Here is a 23186-nt window from a genome sequence, read left to right as displayed (position 1 = left end):
AACAACCTTCTCCTGTTACCCAATATCCTTCTGCTTTCAGGAAGATTCACTTCACTAAAACAAAGATTTCAATTCTATTCAGGCTTAGGAGGGGGGCTGCTAGATTAGAAATGAGCTAGAGAAGGAGATCATAGAATCCTGCAAAGGTTTGGGTCAGAAGGGACCTTAATGATGATTCCTGCCATGGTCAGGAGTGCCAACTACTAGACCAGGTTGTTCAGAGCCCCTGACCTGGTCCAACCTGATCTGGAACACTTCCATAGATGAGGAATCCAGGGATGGGGAATCCAGGGATGGGGAATCCAGAGATGGGGAATCCAGAGATGGGGAATCCAGAGATGGTTTTACCCCCTGGCCACAGCAGGTGACACCACTGCAATCCCATTCCATGACATTAGACATGATAATCATGTTACACCAGGCAGGGCAGAGGTGTCTCCAGAGCTTCTAAACTGAGGAATGACAGCAGAATGTCTTTACCTGCACTGGCTTTGCACATCTAAGGCATGCTGGGCTCCCCACAGGCAGCCTCCAGGTTAATGACAGACTCATTCTGTCTAGGGCACTTTTCCCCTTGCTTCAGCTGGAATGTGACTGCTTAACGTGCCCTAAACAATTCAGTGAGTGATTTGAATCAATAACCACCTAATAACAGCACTCTCAGACCATCTGACAAGGATCTTGCTTCCTCTGACAGAACTTACTGACAGGTCCTGCCAGTGTTTACAGCTCATGTCTCCCTGGGAGGCTCCACACGCCATTGCCAGTCAGTCACTTCCAATTTCCTCCTGGTGCCAGCATGATCTCAGCACCAGCACAGCTTAACGACACCTCTCCAAAGACTTTCAGAAGCAACTGGGAAGTATCTTTGTCATGCCAGATGACTCTGAGCTCACTGCTTTCCCGTCCTGAGCCAGCTGGGAGCTGCTGTGGCTGAAGTGACCGCGCTCCTATGCAGGATACATTAGTCTGAGCCCAGCGTGGTGCTAACTCAGCTACTCAGCTTGAAGCCACCTCAAAACATCAGCAGAAGCAAATTCACATACAGCTGCCACAGACCACAACACCAAAGTTCCAGATTTATAGCTCTTTTTGGTGGCTGTCTCTTGTGCTGCCTGAGATGTTCACTTTTTTCCTAAGAAGAGCAGAGATTTGTGTTGGATGCAGTGAAGGCCCTTTCAACACAGGAGCTTGTAGGCTGAGGAGAAGCCTTCCTTTTGTCACACATTGTGCCCCCAAACAGCCAGCTGGATCAAAATTATTTTTGTGTCTTGTTCCTGTGCCTGGAGGAGGAGCCAACTATTCATTCAGAGGGTGAGATTCGGTCTGACAGGGGGACACCAGCACTTGGGTACCCACCCAAGGCAAGGGTTAGGAGCAGTTGTGCACACACAGACACCTTGTGTCCCCTGAGGTGCACTGGGGACACTTGTGATTCCCAGCTGGTCCTGGTGGGACCTCCATGGCTGCTGCTGAATCAGAATTTTTAAGGTTGGAAAAGACCTCTAAGATCATTGACTCCAACCATTCCCTCAGCACCACCGTGTTCACCACTAAACCCTGTCCCCAGGTGCCACATCCACATGCTTTTTGTACACTTTCAGGGATGGTGACTCCACCACTGCCCTGGGCAGCCTGTTCCAATGGCTGAAAACCCTTCCAGAGAAGAAATTTTCACTAATACCCAGTCTAAACCTCCCCTGAAACAACTTCAGGCCATTTCCTCTACTTCTGTCCCTGTTCCCTGGAGCAGAGCCTGACCCCCTGACTGTCCCCTCCTGTCAGGAGTTGTGCAGAGCCCAAAGGTCCCCCCTGAGTCTCCTTTTCTCCAGGCTGAGCCCCTTTCCCAGCTCCCTCAGCTGCTGCTGGTGCTCCAGAGCCTTCCCCAGCTCTGTTCCCTTCTCTGGACATGAAGAACATAGGCATTTCAAAGGACAGTCTGGAGACACTGGGACATTTTAAACTACACCACACAATTACATTTAAGGAACTAAGTCTCAGTCGGAGTGGGAATCTAGCAGCAAATCAGTTCCACAGCAGAGTTTTAGCCGCTACTGCCACAGGTCTCAACCACAAGCAGAGCAATGATGCATTAATATTACCCAGTGAATGGGTGTTACTGAGCTGATGCCCCCTAAGACTGACCCACAGCTGAAAAAAACCTAAAATTTCTATTGCTACATTACCAACACTCTGTCATAAAGCATGGGATTGAATTTGAAAAGTCCTGTTCCTGTCCCTTGTTATCAATCACTGAATTAAAACCATGTGATTCTTTAGCACTCTGCCTGTGAGTGGTCAAGCTTAAAGGCAGTGTTGGTTTTTTTGGATTATAAATAAACACAAGCCACAGGGCATTACCCCCAGGCTGATGTTTAGCATCTGCTTAACTCAGAAAATAACAACAGACCCACTTGTGTGCCTGAATCTCACCTTTAATCAAAATGGAGCAAATCTGTGGGGATTGTTCCTTGTTTCTATCTTTTTTTTTTTTTTTGAGATCACAAAGTATTCATCTGTAACACTGAGCATTATGAGAGATTTCAAAAATATTCACAAATATTAATATTTGCAAAGCTTGTCACAAATCTTTAAAGATCTAATAAATGAGTTTTTAAGCCTCTGTAAGCAAGGGTGGGGGAACATCTGCACTTTTATCTGTTTAAGAAACATGCTATTTAAGGAGTTTTAAGCTATCACCATAGATGCAAAATTTTTAAAAGCACAAACAGAATAAAGGGAATAATCCTGTCCTCTATCACAACACTTCTCCAGCCTCTTCAAATAAAACCCCTCTGTATTCGCCTGTGCACAGACAGCCACTGTTGGGAGCCATGCAAACACATAATCCATGTTATTTAAATGCAGCAGTATTTTCCTGAGTGGTTGCAGCTCACTGCTCCCACCTCAGGTTTCCTGTACCACCTGAACCCCAGCACAGATATCGAGTCTTGGCCCAGCTCTGCTCCCCATTCTCCAAATCAGCACTGGCTGCTCCACATCCCCTCTTCTTGCTCCTTTTTAAGACATGGTCAGTCTGTCCCTCCCAAGCCCCCAGCTTGTGCTGGCCCCAGCACACTTGCAACAATGCACTGAGATGCTTTAGGGACCTGATTCATCCAAAAAAATGACCCAGCAGCAAGTTAGCTTTTCATTTTAAATGGGAATGAGGGGCTGCACTGGGGTGGTCCCAGCTTAGGTTGGCCTAAATTGCCTTGGGAGCCTCTCCACTGTGCTAGAACACCTTGAATGCCCCTCTGGGTGGCAGTCAGGTACTGGCACAACTTTTCTTAATTCCTAGAAGCCTCTAGGAAAAAGAGGGAGAATTAAATTAGCCAAGGGGTAAGAACAGGCTCCTCCTCAGCAGCTGCTGTGTTGTTATTTGTTTTGTGATTCACTGGAGAAAACCCAGACTGACCAAGCATGTGATCTTACAGGATGGATGCTGCACCACAGCCAAAGCACATCCTGGCTCTTTGGGGTGCAGCACCACCACAGAGAGCCCCTGAGTACTAAATGTGGGATCTCATCTTCCTTCTCTCTGTCCCTGCCATGGAACAACTGCGAGGACACAATGAGTTGAATGAATCCCAATGATGCCTCAGGTTTCACCTTTTATATTTTCAGGTTCTGTGCTGCTTTAGTGTGTGGGGCTGGGTTCACATCAGGGGATGCTGAGCTCTCTGCACAGAGCAGGGAGACAAAACAATTCCTGCTCCAGCTGGGCACCAAGGACAAATGATCCAAAGCTCATCCCAGGAGCACAAACAGCGTGGGCTGCAGAGAGAAAAACAAGCAGGGTGGGAGTGCCTGGGCTAAAGCTGGAACGGGACAATGAACTGCAAGGTGCAAATGGAGCAGAACTGAGCCAAGGGAGAGACCCCGGGAGCGCTCGTGCATTTTGGGACCATTTGGGTTGATCTTGGGTGCAGCCCTGGCTGGGCTCTTGTGCTGCCCAAGGTGGATCCATTGAGGCCTCCTAATAAATCCTTCGTTTTATTCTTTAGCTCTGTCTAGCCTCTGTTCCAGGTCAGCCTTCTCAAGGCATCACCAAAACAAACCAGTCGAGCTGCTGGGCTCCACACTGGCTCCTAGAAGAAAAGCCACTCCTGGCAGAGACAGCACAAAGCCTTTGTGGGGTTGTGTCCCACCACAACACTCAACACAGCAGGAAGAGTATGAAGGGCTTGAAGGCTTAAACTGTGCGAGGGTGAATGTCTATGATGTCTCTGAGACATCTGAAAAGAAAAGGGCTTTGCATAATTCCTCACAGCCCTTCTGAAGGAACTTAATCCCATATGCTAATTTAAATCAGATAACTCTTATATCATGCAAGACTGGTTCAGTTTCTTAAAGACAGCTGGGTCCTGAGTCTATTTTTAATGTATTTTTTCTATTGCTGCCCCTTTACATATTTGCTTAAGGAGAAATGACATTGAGATATGTAAAGGTCAGTTGGTGATGAGACCTCAGAATGAGCAGATATAGGGTGGAATCAGCTGGTTGAACTTATTTTTTAGTGCCAAAGAGGCTTTAGGTCTTATTGTTATTATTGCTAACATTTACTGTAGCAACTGTAGGCTCTGAACAAAGCTAGGAAAAATCTGCATAAACACACATTATCATGGACAGAGTGAGATAAAGCATACTTTTTAAAAAACCATGTGAGTAGGGGATATGGAGAGAGGAAAAGTGATTTGCCTCAATTCACAGGGAGGTTTTGTTGCAGAGACAGAAATGGAATCTCTCTCAGAGGTCCCAAATTAGCACGTTAACCTTAAGTTTAGTTTTGCATACATTTATGCTGAGAAATGTCATTGAGAAGAATGAAGGGAAAAATACAGACCTTGTCATCCAGAATAGGCTCACACTGAGAGTAGTTTATCTTGGAAGCCCATGTCCCATTGCCCAGGCATTCTCTGTAGGCATTTCCTGGTACAGACCAAAATAAAAGAGAGATGAACACTCTGTGCTGGACTTAGAACAGCCTAGACATTTCACAGGTTCAAGACAAGACTGACAGAACAGATTATTTACAAGGCAAATCAACTTATCCCACCTCTGTGACGACTGGAGCAACCCACTCAGAAGAGGAGAAATAAATAACAAACACATCTACAGACAACTACAGAGTATTTAAAGGCATTTATTAATAGCTTTTTCTTACAGAATATCAATTCAGAAGACAGCAAAGGTATGAGAACACTGCAACTGAAACCATTGCTGGTGTTTTCCCAAGGTGCCAGTTCTCACAGATCGTAAGTGAAAATCACAAATTACTGAAGCAGAGATTTATCGTCCAAATTCAACATCACCCTGCAGGGCTCTGGGAACTACATGTGGCAATACTGGGGTAAAGAGGGGAGTTCAATTTCTGGCAAGCACTCTCTTCATCCCAAGGAATTCCAAGTGAAAACTGCAGTTTTCTTGTACAAACCTTCCTCCACTCCTCAAAGGCACATCCAATCCCAAGCAAGATGTTCTTGGTTTTTTTCCATTCTTATTTTGAACTGTTTCTTAGAAACCAGAGAATTAAAATAAAACAGGAAATCCAGAAAGATCCCCAAAGGACCAATACAGGCAACTTCCTGATGGACTCTTCATGATGTTGTTGCTGCCCTTTACCCAATTTCTTTTTGAGCCCTTGCCATGGTCATTTAGTGCAAGAAAATCAAATGGTCCTAAATGTGCTGCTGACACCAGCCTTTGAAAAAGGTCAAGAGACTTTTGAAAAGGTGCTTTTGAAAAAGGTAAAAAAGACTTCTGAAAAGGTCTTTCTTCTTACTGAGAAGGGAAGTCAACTAATAACAGTCCCTGCAGATGCTCCAGGTGACACTAGATCACGAATTTCACATTGCTGGTGTCTAGTTGCACTCTTCCACTGTTTCTTTTTGGAGTGATGAGGCCAAACAAAGCAAAGCAGTCTGAGTGAGGTTCAGGTGCTAGGATCTGATTTACATCCCTAAAAGCCCTTGCATTTGTCCCTTCCTTTGGCCAGTGCTGAAGCTCCCTGTGCAGAATTGCTGCTGACTTTGAGCCTCTGTAGCAAACTCCTGACTCTCCAGATGAGCTGATGTCTTAGTCAGATGTTGAGTCCCACTTCCAGGGTACTGCTGATATGAAACCCTTATTTTATTCATTCAAACTCTTGTTTTACTCATTGTGACTCTTCATTTTCCCTGGTTGCATCCCTCCAGCTCAGCTGTGGAGAGCCCAAACACAATCCACCCTGAGAGGCACTGAGGATGTACAACCCACATCAGTGCAGCTCTCTGAGCTGTCACAGCACATCTCCCACACGGTGAGGGCATGAACAGGAGGGGGAAATCAAACTCTGAATTTCTCTTGTCCAGAATCTCCTCCAGTATCAGTCACTTCTCGACACCAGCAGCAAGCAGATCTGGCTTCTGGGAATCTCTCATTCCAAACTCCAGTTGTCATTGCTAATTTATACCCCACAGTAAAGGTTTTTCTTTTCTTTTCTTTTCTTTTCTTTTCTTTTCTTTTCTTTTCTTTTCTTTTCTTTTCTTTTCTTTTCTTTTCTTTTCTTTTCTTTTCTTTTCTTTTCTTTTCTTTTCTTTTCTTTTCTTTTCTTTTCTTTTCTTTTCTTTTCTTTTCTTTTCCCTTCCTTCCTTCCTTCCTTCCTTCCTTCCTTCCTTCCTTCCTTCCTTCCTTCCTTCCTTCCTTCCTTCCTTCCTTCCTTCCTTCCTTCCTTCCTTCCTTCCTTCCTTCCTTCCTTCCCTTCCTTCCCTTCCTTCCCTTCCTTCCCTTCCTTCCCTTCCTTCCCTTCCTTCCCTTCCTTCCTTCCCTTTCCTTCCTTCCTCCCTCCCTTCCTCTCTCCCTTTCTCTCTCTCCTTCTCTCTCTATTTCCCTCTCTCTCTTTTTCCCCTCCCTCTCTCTTGTTTAATGACAAAATGCAGCTCTTTTATCCAGTGCTTTAAAGGAGAAGCATCTCATTTACTGGGTGAGGTAAGAGCTACACTGGAGGCACCTGGAGGAAGCAGCTCTTGTTCATGCACTGTGTGCAGAAAGACACTGGATTAAGTTCAGTTTTTCTTAATGATTGCCACAAAAAAGAAAAAAAAAAGGAAAAAAAAAAGGAAAAAAAAAAAAAAAGGAAGAATCATAATTCTCCACTGCAGAATTAGGGATACCTAAGAAGAAAAGAACACCTAAAAGATCTTTCTAGGGCAACAAGAGCTAATAATAAAAATATATAGCTATTAGCACTATTTTTTTCCTAGCTGAAAAACAATTGTGTAAAATCTCATTTTCCTAGACAAATGACATACTGAAGAACTCAGCATACTTTCTTTTATAATTTCCCCTTCCTTCCTGACTTTATTCTCAAGAAGGAATACACCAAATAGAGATTTGGTGGTTGTAACATGTGCTTATTTGTGCTCTGTGTGCACTTGCACATGTTTATTATATAATAATACATTATTATTGTATAACATGATAATATACTGTTACTGTATAACACAATAATATATTGTTTTTGTAAAACACAACTGGACAAGGAGATTTAATGCTCATGCAAATGAGTAATGAGCAGTAGATGAGTCAGGATGGCACAGGCAGCACTCAGCCTTTATGCACAGAGCTCTTGACACATCATCCAATGTTCACTCCTGGGCCTCAGTCTATGGTCTCTCCTTCCACTTTAAAAATGTTGATTTCCTTTTGTTGTAGATTTTTGTGCCTCTTGGTTTCTTCTGCTTACTCATCAGTGCAGGAGGCAGGCAGGGAGGTAAAAGGGAACTGCCCGAACAGAAAGGAATATCCAGGAGTGCTCAGGGTTTCCAGCTTTCACAGAATGGATTGCAGCCCCTCCAGGCTGCAAATGCCTCATCCTATTTCCCCAAGGGCTGACTCAGGGGTGCTGACCGGAGTCATATTCCACCAGGAAAGACAAGGACAGTAGGCAGAGCCCAGACACACAACAGCAGCAACATCCACAGCTCTCCTGGACTCTGAGGTGATGTAAAAGGGGTCTCCACCACTGAAAAACCACATTCCACGCCACAAAAAGGTGGGTAAAAAAATCTGAGCATGGCTACAGCAAAGCCTTGGCAGGAATACAGCTGGGATACCCAATTCTCCCTGACTCCAGCTCTTGGGAAAGTCCAGCTCAGCCTATTATTTTATAGCTCTTTGCAGAATATATCCAGATAAACAATCTAACACCCACAGGAATGTCTCACTTTCATGTATTTATACACACACACCCACACTAGAGAGAGCCTGAACTTTATTCTTAGTGGAGTAGAACCATTTAAGAGCAAGTGAGAAATTCAAGGTGGAGAGCAAAAGTTCTCTGAATGCAGAAGAAAATTAGTGTTGCATTGTTGGTATTTGGGTTTTTTTTGTTTCTGTTAAGGTTGGATTGAAGTGTTTGAGATGATATTTTGTGTTTAGATTTAGATGTTTATTATTTCTTATTTATATTACAGTTTTACAAGTTGTGAGTTTTATAGTATTTTATTCTGTCATTTCATAACAGACAAAATACAAATCCCCAAAAAAACCCACTGACATACGACATAATAAAAAACTTAAAACCAACAATAAAAGAGAGTAACCTAAACTCTCCATACTTCAAACAGCTATTAAAGAACACTTTCTACAATTATGATCTAGTACCTTATGACTACAGATTTTAACAGATTTACAGATAATCACCACAATTTCAACAGATTCACAATACATACTATAAAAAGTCAAATAGAGAGAAACTCTTACTACATTAATGAAGTCTTAGAAACCCAAATAGAAACATTGCCTTCATCAAAACACTAAAACACTTATAAATAGAAACACTGCATTTATTAAAAAAAAAAACAAAACAACCAGACTGTGATAATCTCAATTCTGTCTCTTTGCAGGGCAAATAGGACTTTTAAGGAACTCCAGCATATTTGTTGTTTCAATAAAAAGAAAAAAGGAAAAAGCTGATCAACCCAGGTTTGAGCCCATACATGAATAATGATGGAAAGTGATTTTCATCTGACATGGAAGAACACGAGAGGAACTCACACTTTTATGCATTCATTTGAAGGACTCCTCACACTCTGGTGTTTGGTAAAGGGGGGAGACATCCAAACTCTGTTTCCAGTTTTCCCATAACTCTCCTCAGCATCCCTGCAACTCAGCACCACTATTACCAGATTAATTCTGGGAAAACTTGCATGGGATGAGAGCAGTTTTTTCCCAAATCAGCTCAAGGACCTTTGTCCCAAACAGAAATATGTCTTTTGGACATCTGAACTCATGTAAAATGAATTCCACCTTGATTTATTACACTTTATTAACAACACTGCCAGAGACTCTTCTGAAGAGCCCTCAGTGTCCAAACAGAAACGGAGCAGCAGAAATGGAGCAGCAACATCCAATATCTGTCATCCCAGCTGTGATTTGTCCACTCCTCAGAATTCACTGACATATTTTTGCTGTGAGGGTGACAGAGCACTGGAACAGGCTGCCCAGGGAGATTGTGGAGTCTCTTTCTGAAGATACTTAAAACCTTTTTAAGACATGCTCCTGGGCAGCTGGCTGCAGGGGGATCTCAGCCATCCTGTGGTTCTGTGATTAACTGCATAAAATTATCCTTTGGAGCAGCTTTAAAACACAGCTCAGGTACAATGTTCTACATCAGTTTATGAGGTCAAATCTAGCCTTTAATTTAATTTCTAACTTCAGATGATGTTTCATTTCCGAGTGGGGTATGTAGAGGGAAGTGTTTGATGAGTGGTATTTTTGTATTTTTCTTTTTTTATTGACCCTGTTGAGGAACACAAAGCCTTTCAGGTAGTGGTAACTCAATATGTATGGATTGGCCTGGTGGCAGGCTCGTGTTTAGTCAGTAAAAGTCCATTAAAAGCACGACACAAACAGGAGACAGGAGCACTGGGTGAAGGTCATTCTCAGCATGACTGGCATGTCATTCTCAGCAGGAAGTTCATCACTTCTTCCCAGTCATTAGTGAGTGAAAGACAACTCCAGACACTGCACGCAGGCACTGCCATCATGGATCTTGTCCCTGACAACTGGAACTAAGCTGGTTTTGAAAGAGATTTTACTTGTCTTACTTGTCATTTACATGTTTCATGTAGATGACTTTTTGACAAGGTTTACATTTCCAGTTATCATTAAAATGGAAATCTGACTTCTCTGGCTATTTATGCCTTTCATATCCTGGATTCTGCAGAGTGGCCACGGAATCTTGAGCCAAGTTCATCAGCTACCGGCGTGAAGGGAATAAACAGAAAAATGAATAAATAAATAAGACAGCCTGTTAATCCCTGAGCTGAGGGTAGGTGGCTGCTTTGGCAGCTTGCTGATCCATGGTAGCTGTCAGCTGAGCTGAAATGAAGGGTCCATCCATCAGAAAACCAGAACCCCCCTGAACACACTCCCTAGAACACACAGGGTTTGGGAAGTGGGGTTAGGAGTGACTGTGGCACAGACCCACAGATGCAACGAGCACCTGGCAAGCCACAGTGGGTCACATCATCCACCTCCCCACCCACAGGACTTGTTCAGTCAGATTAAAAAGTGGAAGCCCCAGGAATTTTCAGTAATTATTTTGTAAAACTGTTACAGGCAGTCTGGTAAATCTCTCCACTGTGATTCTTTTTCATTGATATCCCATATCTGCATTTTTTCCTCACTTTTTAAGACAATGATTGAATTGGTTTTGCCTCTGACCTAGCTGAGCAATTTGCCATCCTTTCCAGGGTAGGTTGGCTCTGCATATTTGCCACAGAGGAGTTCAACCTTGTAATTTTAAAATATCCACTTGCAGCCAGTCTTGTCCACGTCTCACCAATGCCTTCCTACTCTGACTTCAGGGCACAGCCCAGCAGCCCATGGCGCCCCCAACATGAAGGTGTTTATGCCAAATTCTCCACTGGAAAAGAAGCCCAAGTAAGTGAGATTTTTCCTTAGATATAAATTAAAAGAGTTTCTGTGATATGCTCATCTGTAAAATCAGAAGAAACAGTGGAGAAATCCTGCTTTGTCTCAGTGCCATGATTAAAGCTGGATGCCATCTTCTGAGCTGAACAAATGGAATTTGAAGTGCACAGTTCTGGGGTAGCATAAATCCCTTGACAGGTTTGCTAAATGTAAGTTTGATCCAGGTTTTACCCCCTGAAGAAAAATTTTGGACACATTCAAAGAACACAGGAGTAAAACAACCCAAAATGTCCCAGTGCTGAATGTTGTAGCCAGGAGTTGCTCACAACGTGGAGCTCAACTCTGGTCTCGTCCTATGTTGGATTTCATGAAGAATTCAAACCCAGTTTAAGAGATTCCCTTTTTTCAGGGGGTTCTAATTACTGGGATATTACAAGATTCTCCCAGTGTCTCCTCCAAACAATTTTTATTCATTTAATGTTCAAAATAAGACATTTTGCTTGTATTAGGCAAAAAACTTTTCTCTTGGGTACTTATCCACCATGACCCTGAGTAAATCCAACAGGAACTGCAAGATACAAATTCCTCAGATTGGCTGCCCAGATTTCAGAGGAGTCTGATCAAATGAGACAGAAAAAAACCTGTGTTGCATAAGGCACACATCACTTCATGTATAGACTATTTTTAGCCCCTTTTCAAAGTCTCAGAAAAACAGCAAGTTTCTAAAAATAGGGGCTGAATCATGGGGCTATAAATTATTTATTCATGTGCCACCCTCCCTCTTTGGTGCTTTATTTTTTTCTGATTGTTGCAGTGACAAGCTCGAGCCAGGTAGGATTCACAAAGCATCAGGAGAATTGCTTACTATTTCTAGAAACTGTAAGTGACAGCAGCATATAATTGTGACATCCAGGAGACTGGAAAAACAATCAAAAGAACCTCTCTCCACATATTTTATTTGTGAATGAGGGATATTCTGACAAAAATAGGGAGAGGCAAGAACAGTTAGCCAACTGATGCTCACTGCTTTGTACATCAGCCAACATCAGCTTGAAAGCCAAGAGGTTTTCTCTGGATGCCACAGCTGGCTTTTTTTTTTTTTTAATTTGTACAGAAATATAATGCACTTATAGGAGAGTCTTGGAAGGCAGATAAATCACAATTTAGGCAAGAAATGTTCCCCTAGAAAAATATTTCTAAACTCAGCTCCGTCTGGCTCAGCTAGGTGAGTCCTCAGGCTTTCATGACATTCATTAGAAATGTTGATGAGTTTTCTATTGTTTTCCTTTGCCAGGAAATCCCAAAAAGGTTTGCAAGAACCTCGAGCAGCCTAATTATGCTCACTTGCTACATTGATTTCCCATCAGCTGAAGAGCTCAAGTGGCTCACCCCAGTCACAGAACAGGTCAAAAGCAAAGGCAGGAACAGAACCTTTCAGAAGCTCAGAAGTGCTCCAGGCTCCTTCAGAGTTTAGAAAAACATTCTGTGGGTTTCTAGCCCAAGGCACCCCCTGTTGGACCTACAGAGACTGAGGGCACCTGTCGTGGTTTGAGAGGAAATGAGTTTTTGGGAGGTGGTACTGGTCAAACCAATAGGTGCCCAGATGTGGATATTGGCACCTGGTTTGACCATTGAGGATATGGATCCGCCTCTGAGAACACAGGGGTTAAAAGCGAGAACTCACAGGCTCTTGGCTCTCTTGGTTCCGGTGGATGGAAGAGTTCAGACCTCCCCTGCCCAGCCTTGGGCTGGGCGGGGGAGGGGAAGGGCCACGCGGCCGGGGGAGGTAGGCCGGAGCCATGGGCCGGAGACGGGAGGCGATGGCTTGGATAAGAGCGAGTTCCCCACAGAGACGGAGGGGTGGAGGAACTCAGAGAAGCAGTGGGCAGCCCCCCCCCCGGGGGCCCCCCCCCCCCCCCCCCCCCCCCCCGCCTCCTCGGGAGAGAGTGAGAGAGAGGTGCCAGGGCTATCTTGAACTTGATAGCACCGGCCAGGCCAAGGCAATGGGAACTGTGCCCAGTGAAGAGTGCTGAGAGGTGTGGGAGTTCAAGCTGAGCAGAGACTGTGATTTTAACCCTTCTGTGAGACGATGGAAAACCTTGCAAATGCTGATCCTCCGGGAGCTGAGAGAGGAGAGAAACGGATAAGAAGGAATGCGCAAGTGTGATCCAGAGTGGTGCAAGTGAAGAAGGACTTCTTCAGGGAGAAGTTGAGAGAATCCTAGGTGGAGGAGATGATGGAGTGGCTTTTGGCTGGACTTTTCTTGTATTAGCCATGGATAGAACCTTTCCTGTAATACAGAGACTGCATTTTAGGGGGGAGGCTGCGCCAAAGGAGTGATGTGTGCGGAGACGACAGGTGATGAAGTGCTGGTGAGACCCCTCGGCCCCAGGGGGTGAAATATTGGGGGGGACTGGTGTCCCAAAATGAGGTGAGAGAGACTGTCGTTCTCTTCTGGAACTGGGCAAGGCGTCCTTGAAAGGGAAAACCCTAAGAGCAGCTCTGGTCCATGTGCAGTGGTGAGAGCACTGAACATGGAAGGAAGAAGTCACGACGTGTAGTTGCTGAGTAACGGGGATTTACCTGTGGTGGCACAAGGAGGGCTCCTTCTCTCCTTAATGAAATGAGAAGTGATTATCTGAAGGGTGGAGATGGACTGAGTTGATTATCTGAAGGGTGATGGACTGGATTAAGATCTAAGGTTCTGTAATATTCTGTAAGAATTGAGTGGGGGGAGGAGAAATGTTTTAAAAGGTTTTCCATTCTGCTCTGTGTGTTAATTTTATTGTAATTGTGTAATAATAAAGTTTTTTTCTTTTGTTGCAAGTGGAGGCCTGCTTTGCTCTGTCTCTGATCACATCTCACAGCAGACACCAGGGGAGGATGGGTTTTCATGGGGGCACTGGCATTGGGCCAGCGTCAAACCATGACAGCACCTGAGGTACTCAGTTCTGTTTGTACAGAGGATCACAGAATATTCTGGGTTGGAAAAGACTTTAAAATGGCCCAGTTCCACTCCCTGCCATGGCAGGGACACCTTCCACCATCCCAGGGTGCTCCAAGCCCTGTCCAACCTGGCTCTGAACTCTCCTTGGCCCAGCCTGGGGCTCCTGGCAGCAAGCAGTGGCATTAGAAAGATCCCATAGACTGAACTGTGCAGAACTGGCAGGAAAGTGGCTCTTTTCAACCTTGTTCAGTGAAATACCTGCTAATGTAAAGCTTCTCACAAAAAATCCCACACATTCTGATTGACTTCCTGATCCCCACATGGTTCACCTCAGGAAAACACAATTTCTTGCAATATTTTTCACTCCTGGTGCCTTCAGGGTTAGAAAAAACTGTCCCACAAAATACAACTTTTTTATAGCAAATACTCTGTTTCTTCACAGCTTCATTTTGAATTGTTTCAGGATTGAGGAGTGGGCACTGACAGGCAATTCCCAAACTTGCCCTTTCCCAAGACAATCACTCCTCAGAAGGATGATTTGGGAATCATCCTGGAAGCTGCCTTCCTCATCCCAAATTGCTTATAGCTCCTGTGATAACCCTCCTATTAATAACTGAATAATTGAAGAATTATTGTTCAATTCTATAACTATTATCCCTATAAAACATTATTTTCCTTAAGAAATTATTTCATGGCTTGTGATTGAGGAAACTCTTCTTCTGAAATGTCAGGGCTGGGCTGTTACAGAAACAGCTGAGGAACACCCAGAAGACAGAGAGAGAAAACCCAGCGAAGAGGCTCAGCAGCACTTGACAAATGCTTGGTTGATCCTGCTGCAGCCTCCCAAGGCTTTGTGCAGTCTGCAGGAAAATATCCCTGAGACAGCACAACCCCAGGTATCAGCACACACAGAGCCCAAAGGTTTCCAGCTCAGACCTCCACATATCTTTCAGAAGATAAAAGAGGGAGATTACAAAGCACAGGTTATTCCTCGGGTTAGCATCTCTTCCCTTCACCTGGTTTTCAGCACAGGAAAAAAAAAATAAACAGAGGAAAAAAAGCCCAACAAAATATAAAAGTCAAACTGAACCCCCACCCAAACCCCTTCATTTCTAGCTCAACAGAATCCAGAAATTGTATGACTCCCCAAAACCCTGTTGTGAAATACAATTCTGGCATTCAGGCTGGGCTTATTTCCACACCCAGTTACTCAAATTAATCTCTCCTGAAAGGCCGGTGTCACACAGGTGTCACACACAGAAGAAGATGCACAGACATCACCTGTACTTCAGCAAGTCACTGACACTCGGATTGCTAGAAACTACAAGACCACCCAGGAGAGTCTGTGGGAAATGGATTTATGGAACATTTTGAAAGTTTGACGGACGGTTTACCTAGTGTGTATTTGTATGTAAACTCTGAGATAAGAAATGTTGACTTAGACATGTTATGGAATAGGACAGATATTGCTGAGAGAGAAAAAGAATTAGAAATAAGTTTTAAAGGATGGTTTTGTAAATAGTATTAGATACTTTTGAGAAATAGAACTATGGAAGATGTATTGTAGTAGGACTTACGAGGGGTAATTTTAGATGATTGGTTTTAAAGTATTTACAGTATGGCGTGGTAAAAGTTGATAGGTTAAGAAATGTTTATAATGTATTGTAATTAGGAAATACTTGGTTTTTAATTGTGATGGTGTCTCACTTGTCCTAGTCTTGCATTGCTCTCTACAGCTGAGCTCAAGATTAATTCATTTCAACTCTGATGTCCTGATGCAGATGCTGATGTGTGAGTGAAGGTTCCAGTGTCCATGCTGCCACAGAGACATCCAGCAGTATTTGAGGTCACCTGTCATGTCCATGGTATCTACTCAATCCAGGCCATTAAACTGTACTAAATTCCCAAATTTAAGCTGAATAATTGATCCCAAGATTGCAGCCAGCACAGTTGAGGCAGATTCAGCTGATCCATGGCCATGAAGCACAGCTGCTCTTCCATTGACCCCACACTGACAACAGGAGGGATTTAATCACCTACAGCAAATAGAAGCATCTTCTCTCCTAAATTTGGGTGCTTGGGGTAAAGAAAACACTGGCCTGGATGGGTCTGTTAATCTGATGTAGAACAATCACTTTATGTTTATTTTGAAGACTTCCCTCATTTGAGTCTGGGTAATGCAATTGTTTTAGGGAACAGGCTATCATCCAACTTGTGTCTGCACAGATCATGCACAAATTACTAGGAAAGATTCCCCAGCCCAGAACACGTCCACCTGTATGGAGAGGGAACTTCCACCTACGCAGCTCCCTAAAAAACAGAAAGGTGTAGTCTAAGAAAATGTTCTTCCTGATGGTTAGTCCAAGAGGTCATTAATTCTCCCTTTGTTGTGTAGTGGCAGTGAATTCCTGCAGAGCAGCAGGAGGAGGAAAGGCATCACCCAGGGCTGCAGCACCATTTGTTTCTGAGCCTGACAGATCAGGAGAGCACAGAGCCATGAAACTCCCTCCCTAACCCCCTTCTGGAAGGCTGGCATGTCTCAGGCTGGTAATGATGGTTCATCTTTATGGTAATTGCTTCTTAGCTGAAATTCAAAATTCAATTAGTCACCTGGCATAATTACTGAATGCACAGAGAGATGGCAATGATAATGAGAGGTGTAACTGTACTTTATTACCTGTAGTAAAGCACTGTGGGACTGAGAAGCACTAAGATCTGATTAACACAGGAGGGAGAGGGACAGGAAAGGAGCTGGAGGCTGGAGTTTAGGACAGATGACTGGAGAAGACAATTTGCACAACCCCTCGAAAGAAAGGAGTGTGTGGAGCCTCCCTCTACTCCAGTTCTTGCCTCAGCAAAGCAGGAATGTGGGAAGCAATACTCTTCTCACAGAGCTTTCACTGCCTGGAGTTTATTCAGGAATTTATGAGTTGCAGTCACAAAAGCAAAGCACGGCAGCTGTAGGAATGGCTCGTGATGGAGCACAGAGTCACTGTTCACTGGGAATAATCCTGACCTGCTCTTAGAACTCTGGAAAAATAATGATAATGGTGGCTGAGAAAAGGAGAGATGAGAGCAGGTTCCAAAATGCACCCATTCATGTGGTATTTGCCTGGTAAGGTTCAAATACCTTTTGACAAGGAATTCACATGAAACCTCTGGTCCAGCAGCAGAGGCTGTGAGAGGAAAGCAGCACACAGGAGAGACAGAAAATAAGAGGTGAAAGAAAATATCACACACAACACAGGGAATAAGTTAGGCTAAAAGGCCAGGAGGATCTGCAAAACCTGATTATTATCCCTGAATCAGCACTGGGGGTTTGCCTACACCACAGGAACCACAACAGTTGCTTGGCCTTACAGGGATTTTCTTTGTTGGTTGTTTTGGGTTGGTTTTTCTTTTTTTCTTTTTTTTTTGTTTTTTTGGGGGTTTTTTTGTGTTTTTCATTTCAAACTACTGCTCAGATCATCCATCCAGCATTTTATAAGAATCCTTGCCTTTTAAAAATCCCAGCCCTACAGGATGATTCAGACAGGTCCTGTCACACTTGCACGTCTTGGGACGTCAGGACAAAAACACAACATCCGCTGCTGTGAGCTCGTGCTCTGTGTGGTTGCCAGGAAGCTCCTGTGCCTTCCCCAAGCCTAAATATTCATCAGGAGAAGGCAGGCAAGAAACAGACTGTCTGCAAGACAAAAAAAACCCTGCAAACATCAGACCAGTGACCATCTGCCAAAGCAGCCCCTGCCAGCTTTCATAGCGAAGCCCAATATAGGAACATAAAAAATTCCAGATGTTTCTTGGCAGATATGAGCCCATTTTGCTGAACCACATTTCCCCTTCTAATAATATAAGTTTAAAAAGGGGATGAGAATGGGCAAGTTCTCCCAGTTTCTGGGAAGTGAACCTAAAGTGTCTGAACACAACCCTTTCCCTAATCAAACAATTTTACAGGACGAGCAAAATATTCAGCAACATCAAGAGGCTGAATTTTGACTGTGGAGATTGCAGATGTGGGGGCTATAAATAGATTCTTTAGGCCATCACAGATTAGGTTTGTGTGAGATAAGAAAGTAAAGTCCCTGCAGATATAGGGAAATACAATAATTCCAAGTCTCAAAAACCTTTTACAGACACTAGTAGTGTTACATTTTCTGTGGGCTGTCCTTCCACATAAACTCCTTTTCCCACTGGGTGAAGGATAAGGTTTAAAAACAGCTCTTGCCAGGAGAAAAGCAACACCTACCTCAGATCTTCTTTCTGACACAGCCACAGTGAGGAACAGGAAACTTTCATTAAATAAATTACAATAAGGAGCACTGGGCTTTTGAGCTCCAGTTTTGCCTCCCTCTCAGTTCTTCTCTTCCCATCCTTGAAAACAGTGCCAAAAAGTTTATGGAATTAATCATCCAGCACAGCACTGCTATGGGGAACTCAGTGTCCAGAGATGCTTTATGTGGTAAAAAGGGCAGCAGGAGATAGCTGAGTTTGGAGATAAGCAATTGCTAGGCTGATGATAATACTTGGATTTAAAAGTTCACCAACTGCCTAACCCCTCCAGGCTTCCCTTTCCCTACTTTATATTGCTGCTTCCATTGATGCATTTCTACACTTTCCCAAAATACAGCATGGAATATGAATCCTGTGCCAGTCCTTCCCTCCAGGACAGCATTTATTGAAACTTTAAGTGAGATTAGAAACCTGAGAGAAATAATATTTCACATAATGTTTTCTTGTGCTATACAGACACCAGGAAATTTGGTTTGCAAGTGATATCAAAAAGAAAGTGACGAAGTACAAGATTAATTTTGAGAGGGAACTGTGAAGGACCATATTGTTCTGTAAGGGCTGTTTTCATGCCCACAGCACCTTATCAACCAGAAAATGCAGATCAGAGATATGCCTTTGGCTCTCTGGGGATGAGATGGGACTGTCTGCACTGCTCCTGGCTTCTCTGCTTCAGCCCAGCTTCCCAAGACATCTCTCAGCCCCCACACAAATGATCCTCCTCAAGAGATTCCCCCCTGCACAAGGAGCTGAGTGATCACCTGTTGGCCAGGAAGACTTTGAACAATCTTCTGCAGAAGGCAGCTGGAAAAGAGGTGAAGAGGCTGTTCCCCTGCCATAACCTGATCAATACAATGCATCTCTCATTTGGGAAACCTGCTGTTAATGTGGGAAGGTGCTTTCTTATCACCTACTAATTATTGTCTCTTTGGGGGTTTGAAATGGCATGGGGGGGAGAAAGGGAATTTTAAAATCTCTTCTAATTTTATAGCACATAAAATGCTGTCAGCACATGCTGTGACAGTCTAAGAAAAGCATTTCACCAGCTTCATTTCTTGGCTGAACTCCCTGATGAATCTTAAGATCTTGAGCTTACTTCAAGCAGGAATGATAAGTGGGCCACCTCTGAACCATCCAATGTGGTTTTGGGTTCCCTGCAGCCTGGCAAACGGGGTATGGCAGCTCCAACATCATCACACACATCTTTTAAAGACCCATATAGCTGTGATCTCAGTGCTGTCTGTAGCACTCAAACAGCTCTGGGAACTGCAGGAAACAGGGGGATTCATTCTCCATGCAGTTCCATGATGGTAAAGATGTGAATGGAAAGAATAAATCATCTCATGCTGGCATTGAACACTGCACACCTTGCACAGCTTTACATGCAGGGCATTAACCTTAGGCTTGTTATATAAATCTCCTCACAGTACAAAAAAGGACAGAACAGCCCTCTCCCCACCCCTCAAATATTCTAGACCCCTCTCAAAATACTAAAATGACACCTGACACTCAGCTCAGTGTTTTCCTCAACACTCTTTCCCTATACTTCCCTTTTTTTTAAAGTTGATACAAGGATCTTCTCTGATCTAGAACTGAAGTTTCCAAATCGCAAATTTGCTGGTTTAACCACGCCACAGATTTAAGTACCACCTTCCTGGGACATTGTCCTGACATAAACACTGCCTCCAGGGATTTGGAAATGGCACAATAAATTTGATCTGGACTGAAATTAAACAATAAAAAGGGAAGCAGGGCACTCTCTTATGCCCACACCATCCCTAAAGAAATGCTGCATCCAGCAAGGACATAAGCCAAGAACTGGAGGTGCAGGAAATGTTCCAGGTGTTCTAAAGAGGATAAAAGAGTTGGTGATGCTTCAGCACTTCCCAGATTTAGTTTAATACAGGTAACTGCAGGAAGGGATAGAAGGGAGGATGCTGCAGAAAGCTCCTGTCATTCAGAGCTGGATTTCCTTGCTCCTAAAATACCTGCCGGTTTTTTGTCACGCTGATGTGGAAGATGGACACTAAGTTTGGTTGTTTCAGTGACAATGCAGGAAGAGTTTTAGAAACTACATGGGGAAAAAAGGTCTCTTAAAAAAGGTTTACCATCTCCTTCAACAAAGAGAGCAATTAGATCAGGTAAAATATGTTTGGAAGTGCTCATTCACCTCAGAGAAATGTTTAGTGCTCATAATTCACTTCCACTTAGCTGCCATTTAGACATTTACTGACTTTGGCAACAGATTTTCTCAGATCTTCTCTTATGACAAGAAAAAAACTACTGAAAACATGTACATTACATCTCTTACACTGAGGCAGATTTATCCTCAGTGCCATTTCCTTTTCAACTACAAAACGAGCTCCCCAAGAGCAAATTGAGTGAGCAATATTTAACCACTGGGTAGTCAAGTGAGGACAGCTTAATTGATATTCTCCTTGGTACCAAACCATAAAACCTTAAATCCCAAGCTTGCCACAAACAACTGTGGTGTAGAATACAAAAAAGGAAATATAAACCCCTACAAACAACAGGAAAAAAAAGATGCTTGAATGGGCAGATGAACTGCTTTGGACTTCAAAGAACCCAAAGTGCATGAAAAAGTGTCTGAAATGTTAACACTTTTCAAATTAATTCAGCTTTAAACTTCCTCTGCCAAGTAATAATGAGCTCCTGGCTTGTATATCAAATGTGAGAAAGGTGATATGGTGATACTAGAGCTGTTTTCTTTGATAGACAAATTAAAAGGTAACTTCATTTTTTTAAGAGGTAGAATGAAATATTGATTGCATCTGAAGAGCAGTGAATTATGTTTTATGGCAAGAAGAGCCTCCTGTGCACATCATGAATGGGGTACAGAAAAGCTACATGATATTTTTGAAAAATATGCTAGCTTGAAAGTTTAGACCTATTTTCCATTTAATGTGAACATGAAAAAATCTGCAGTGCAACATAAAACCTCTGCACAAATGTGCATCCAAATCCTCAAGCCTCCTCTCTAAGAAAAATAAGCAATTACTTAGCAGTTCCACTGGAAATGCTCATTTTGGACCAGTGCCTCAAGGGATGAATTAAGTGCTGTTCTATTAAGCTCTGTTTATTCCTTTTTTTACCCTATGAATTTTATTTTAAAATCGTGAAATAGGGAAACTCAGCCTGTGTCCAACTGCTCTGTCCCTTCCCATTCCCAGAGCAAAGCCAAATGGCAAAGACCTTCTGGAACACCTGCAGTTCTTCCTTCAGGAATGCATTTGCCACCCCTGAAGGAATGAAATTCCAGAGGTGGGTCAGACCTTATCTCTAGGCAAGACAGGAAGAGAGGAATAAAGAAAAGGCGGGAAAAAGCTTTTTTAAAATGATGATACAAAGGTCCACCATGCTACATTCTAATTATCTGTTCACAAAATACACCTAAGTAATTGTGGAAGCTTCCTCTTCTGCCTATATTGCAGTGGTGCCCCTTAAAGCCCATCTGAGGAGCCCATCCATCTTCAAGATGAGATAAAAGGCCTTCCTCACTTGTTTTTAGTCACAGAAACAGTTCAGATGCGGAAGCCTCTGGGATTATTGCTAAAGATGGACGTGTTCAGAGGGCGATTTGGTCCCTTCACCTTTCTCTGTTGAGCAGAAGTGGAGCTGAGAAGGCTTTGAGGAGTCATCACTCACAGATGGCTCAAGTTCAGTGAGATAAAGCCCACCTCATATGAACAAAACCCCCCTTATGTTGGATCTTGAGGTCCAGTGCTACAGTTTTCTAGCACTAGGCTGAGAAGAATTCTACAGTAATAAAATCTAAATGAAATTGTACATTTTCTCAGGACAGGTTGGTGTGGCAGGGTTACCTGAGGTGCACACAGACCATGCAGAAAGCCACAGCCCGAAGAGATGTTAACAATTCCCGAGTCTGGACTATGATCCCTCCATGATTTTAGCAGGTGTAGTGATGGATTAATAGCCACAAAAGAACATTTTGAGTCTTAGGAATTAGAATCTTTCTACTGGAATGGCATCTGGAGATTTTGTACAGCGCTGGCTTTACTTCCAGCAGCAGAAGCTTCAGGCAGAGACCCAGACCCTTGAGGTGCTGTGATTGAAAACAGCACATTTGCAAAATTCCCGTGAGCTAAGGCTAGGAAAGAACAGTGTAAGAACAAGAAACTGGAGGCTGGGTGCAGGATGCAAGCCAGGCAGTGAGGAGACTTCAAAATGCCCAATAAAAAACCCCAGTCACGGATCACAGCTCAAAAGAGTGATGGCCACAACAAGCACAGCAAGGATATAAGTGCTCCTTGTTGGAACCCTGGTTACTGAGAATTTCAGACTGTCTGTGCTGCCAGGCACTGACCCCCAGGAGAACACTGCATTGACCTGAGGCTGTCAGGTCCAAATGGAATGACAGAACTGGGATTGTGGTGTGGAGTTTGAATAGAAGTGTGTGATATCACAGGGTGGGAAACTCAGAGTTTAAGGGTTTAGAACACAGTAAGAGATATAAAGCAAGATGGAGGTTTTGGGGTGGAGGCTGCTCCTTCATCACCTTCTTCTCCATGGGTTTGGGTGGTTTTGTGTAATTGGATAAAAAAGTCCCCATTGCAGGGCACAGGTTGTTGGTTATTGGGTTAAAAGTAAAAATAATTTAGGTGTCATTTCTGAACTGGACAGTTGATCCTTCAAAGGCCTTGCAGAGATAGACAAGGGCCCATTTTGTAGTATTTTAGAGTGAAGTGCTGTAGAACTCAGGGTTTGTGAGACTGTGACATGGATAAGAACTAATAAACATCTGAGTCCCAACAAGAAATACTGTCTCACACATTTAATCCTGACCTTGACAAGAAGTAGTTAAGACTTGACACTCCTGACTCTCAAATAAAGGAGGGCAGTGAAGGGGAAACCATACAAGGAGAATCTGAGGGCACTTGGCTTGTTCAGCTGGAGAAGAGGAGACTGAGGGGAGACCTCACCGTGGTCTTCAACACCCTCCTGAGAGGCAGTGGAGAGGCAGACATTCATCTCTTCTCTCTGGTGATAAGGC

General features: G+C 43.5%; 1 protein-coding gene across 2 annotated transcripts in view; it reads right to left on the bottom strand.

The window, feature by feature from the left end:
• CRHR2 (corticotropin releasing hormone receptor 2) overlaps positions 1-23186 on the bottom strand; it is a 146798-nt gene that overhangs the window by 63133 nt on the left and 60479 nt on the right. For both annotated transcript variants that reach the window (XM_038128007.1, XM_038128008.1), the window contains one exon: positions 4847-4932. In XM_038128007.1, the coding sequence (XP_037983935.1) occupies positions 4847-4932 (86 nt within the window). The remainder of the gene's footprint in view (positions 1-4846; positions 4933-23186) is intronic.

This window comes from Motacilla alba, chromosome 2, assembly GCF_015832195.1.
Source record: "Motacilla alba alba isolate MOTALB_02 chromosome 2, Motacilla_alba_V1.0_pri, whole genome shotgun sequence".
In the NCBI taxonomy this organism is placed as follows: domain Eukaryota; kingdom Metazoa; phylum Chordata; class Aves; order Passeriformes; family Motacillidae; genus Motacilla; species Motacilla alba.
This window is presented reverse-complemented; position numbering and strand designations above follow the sequence as displayed.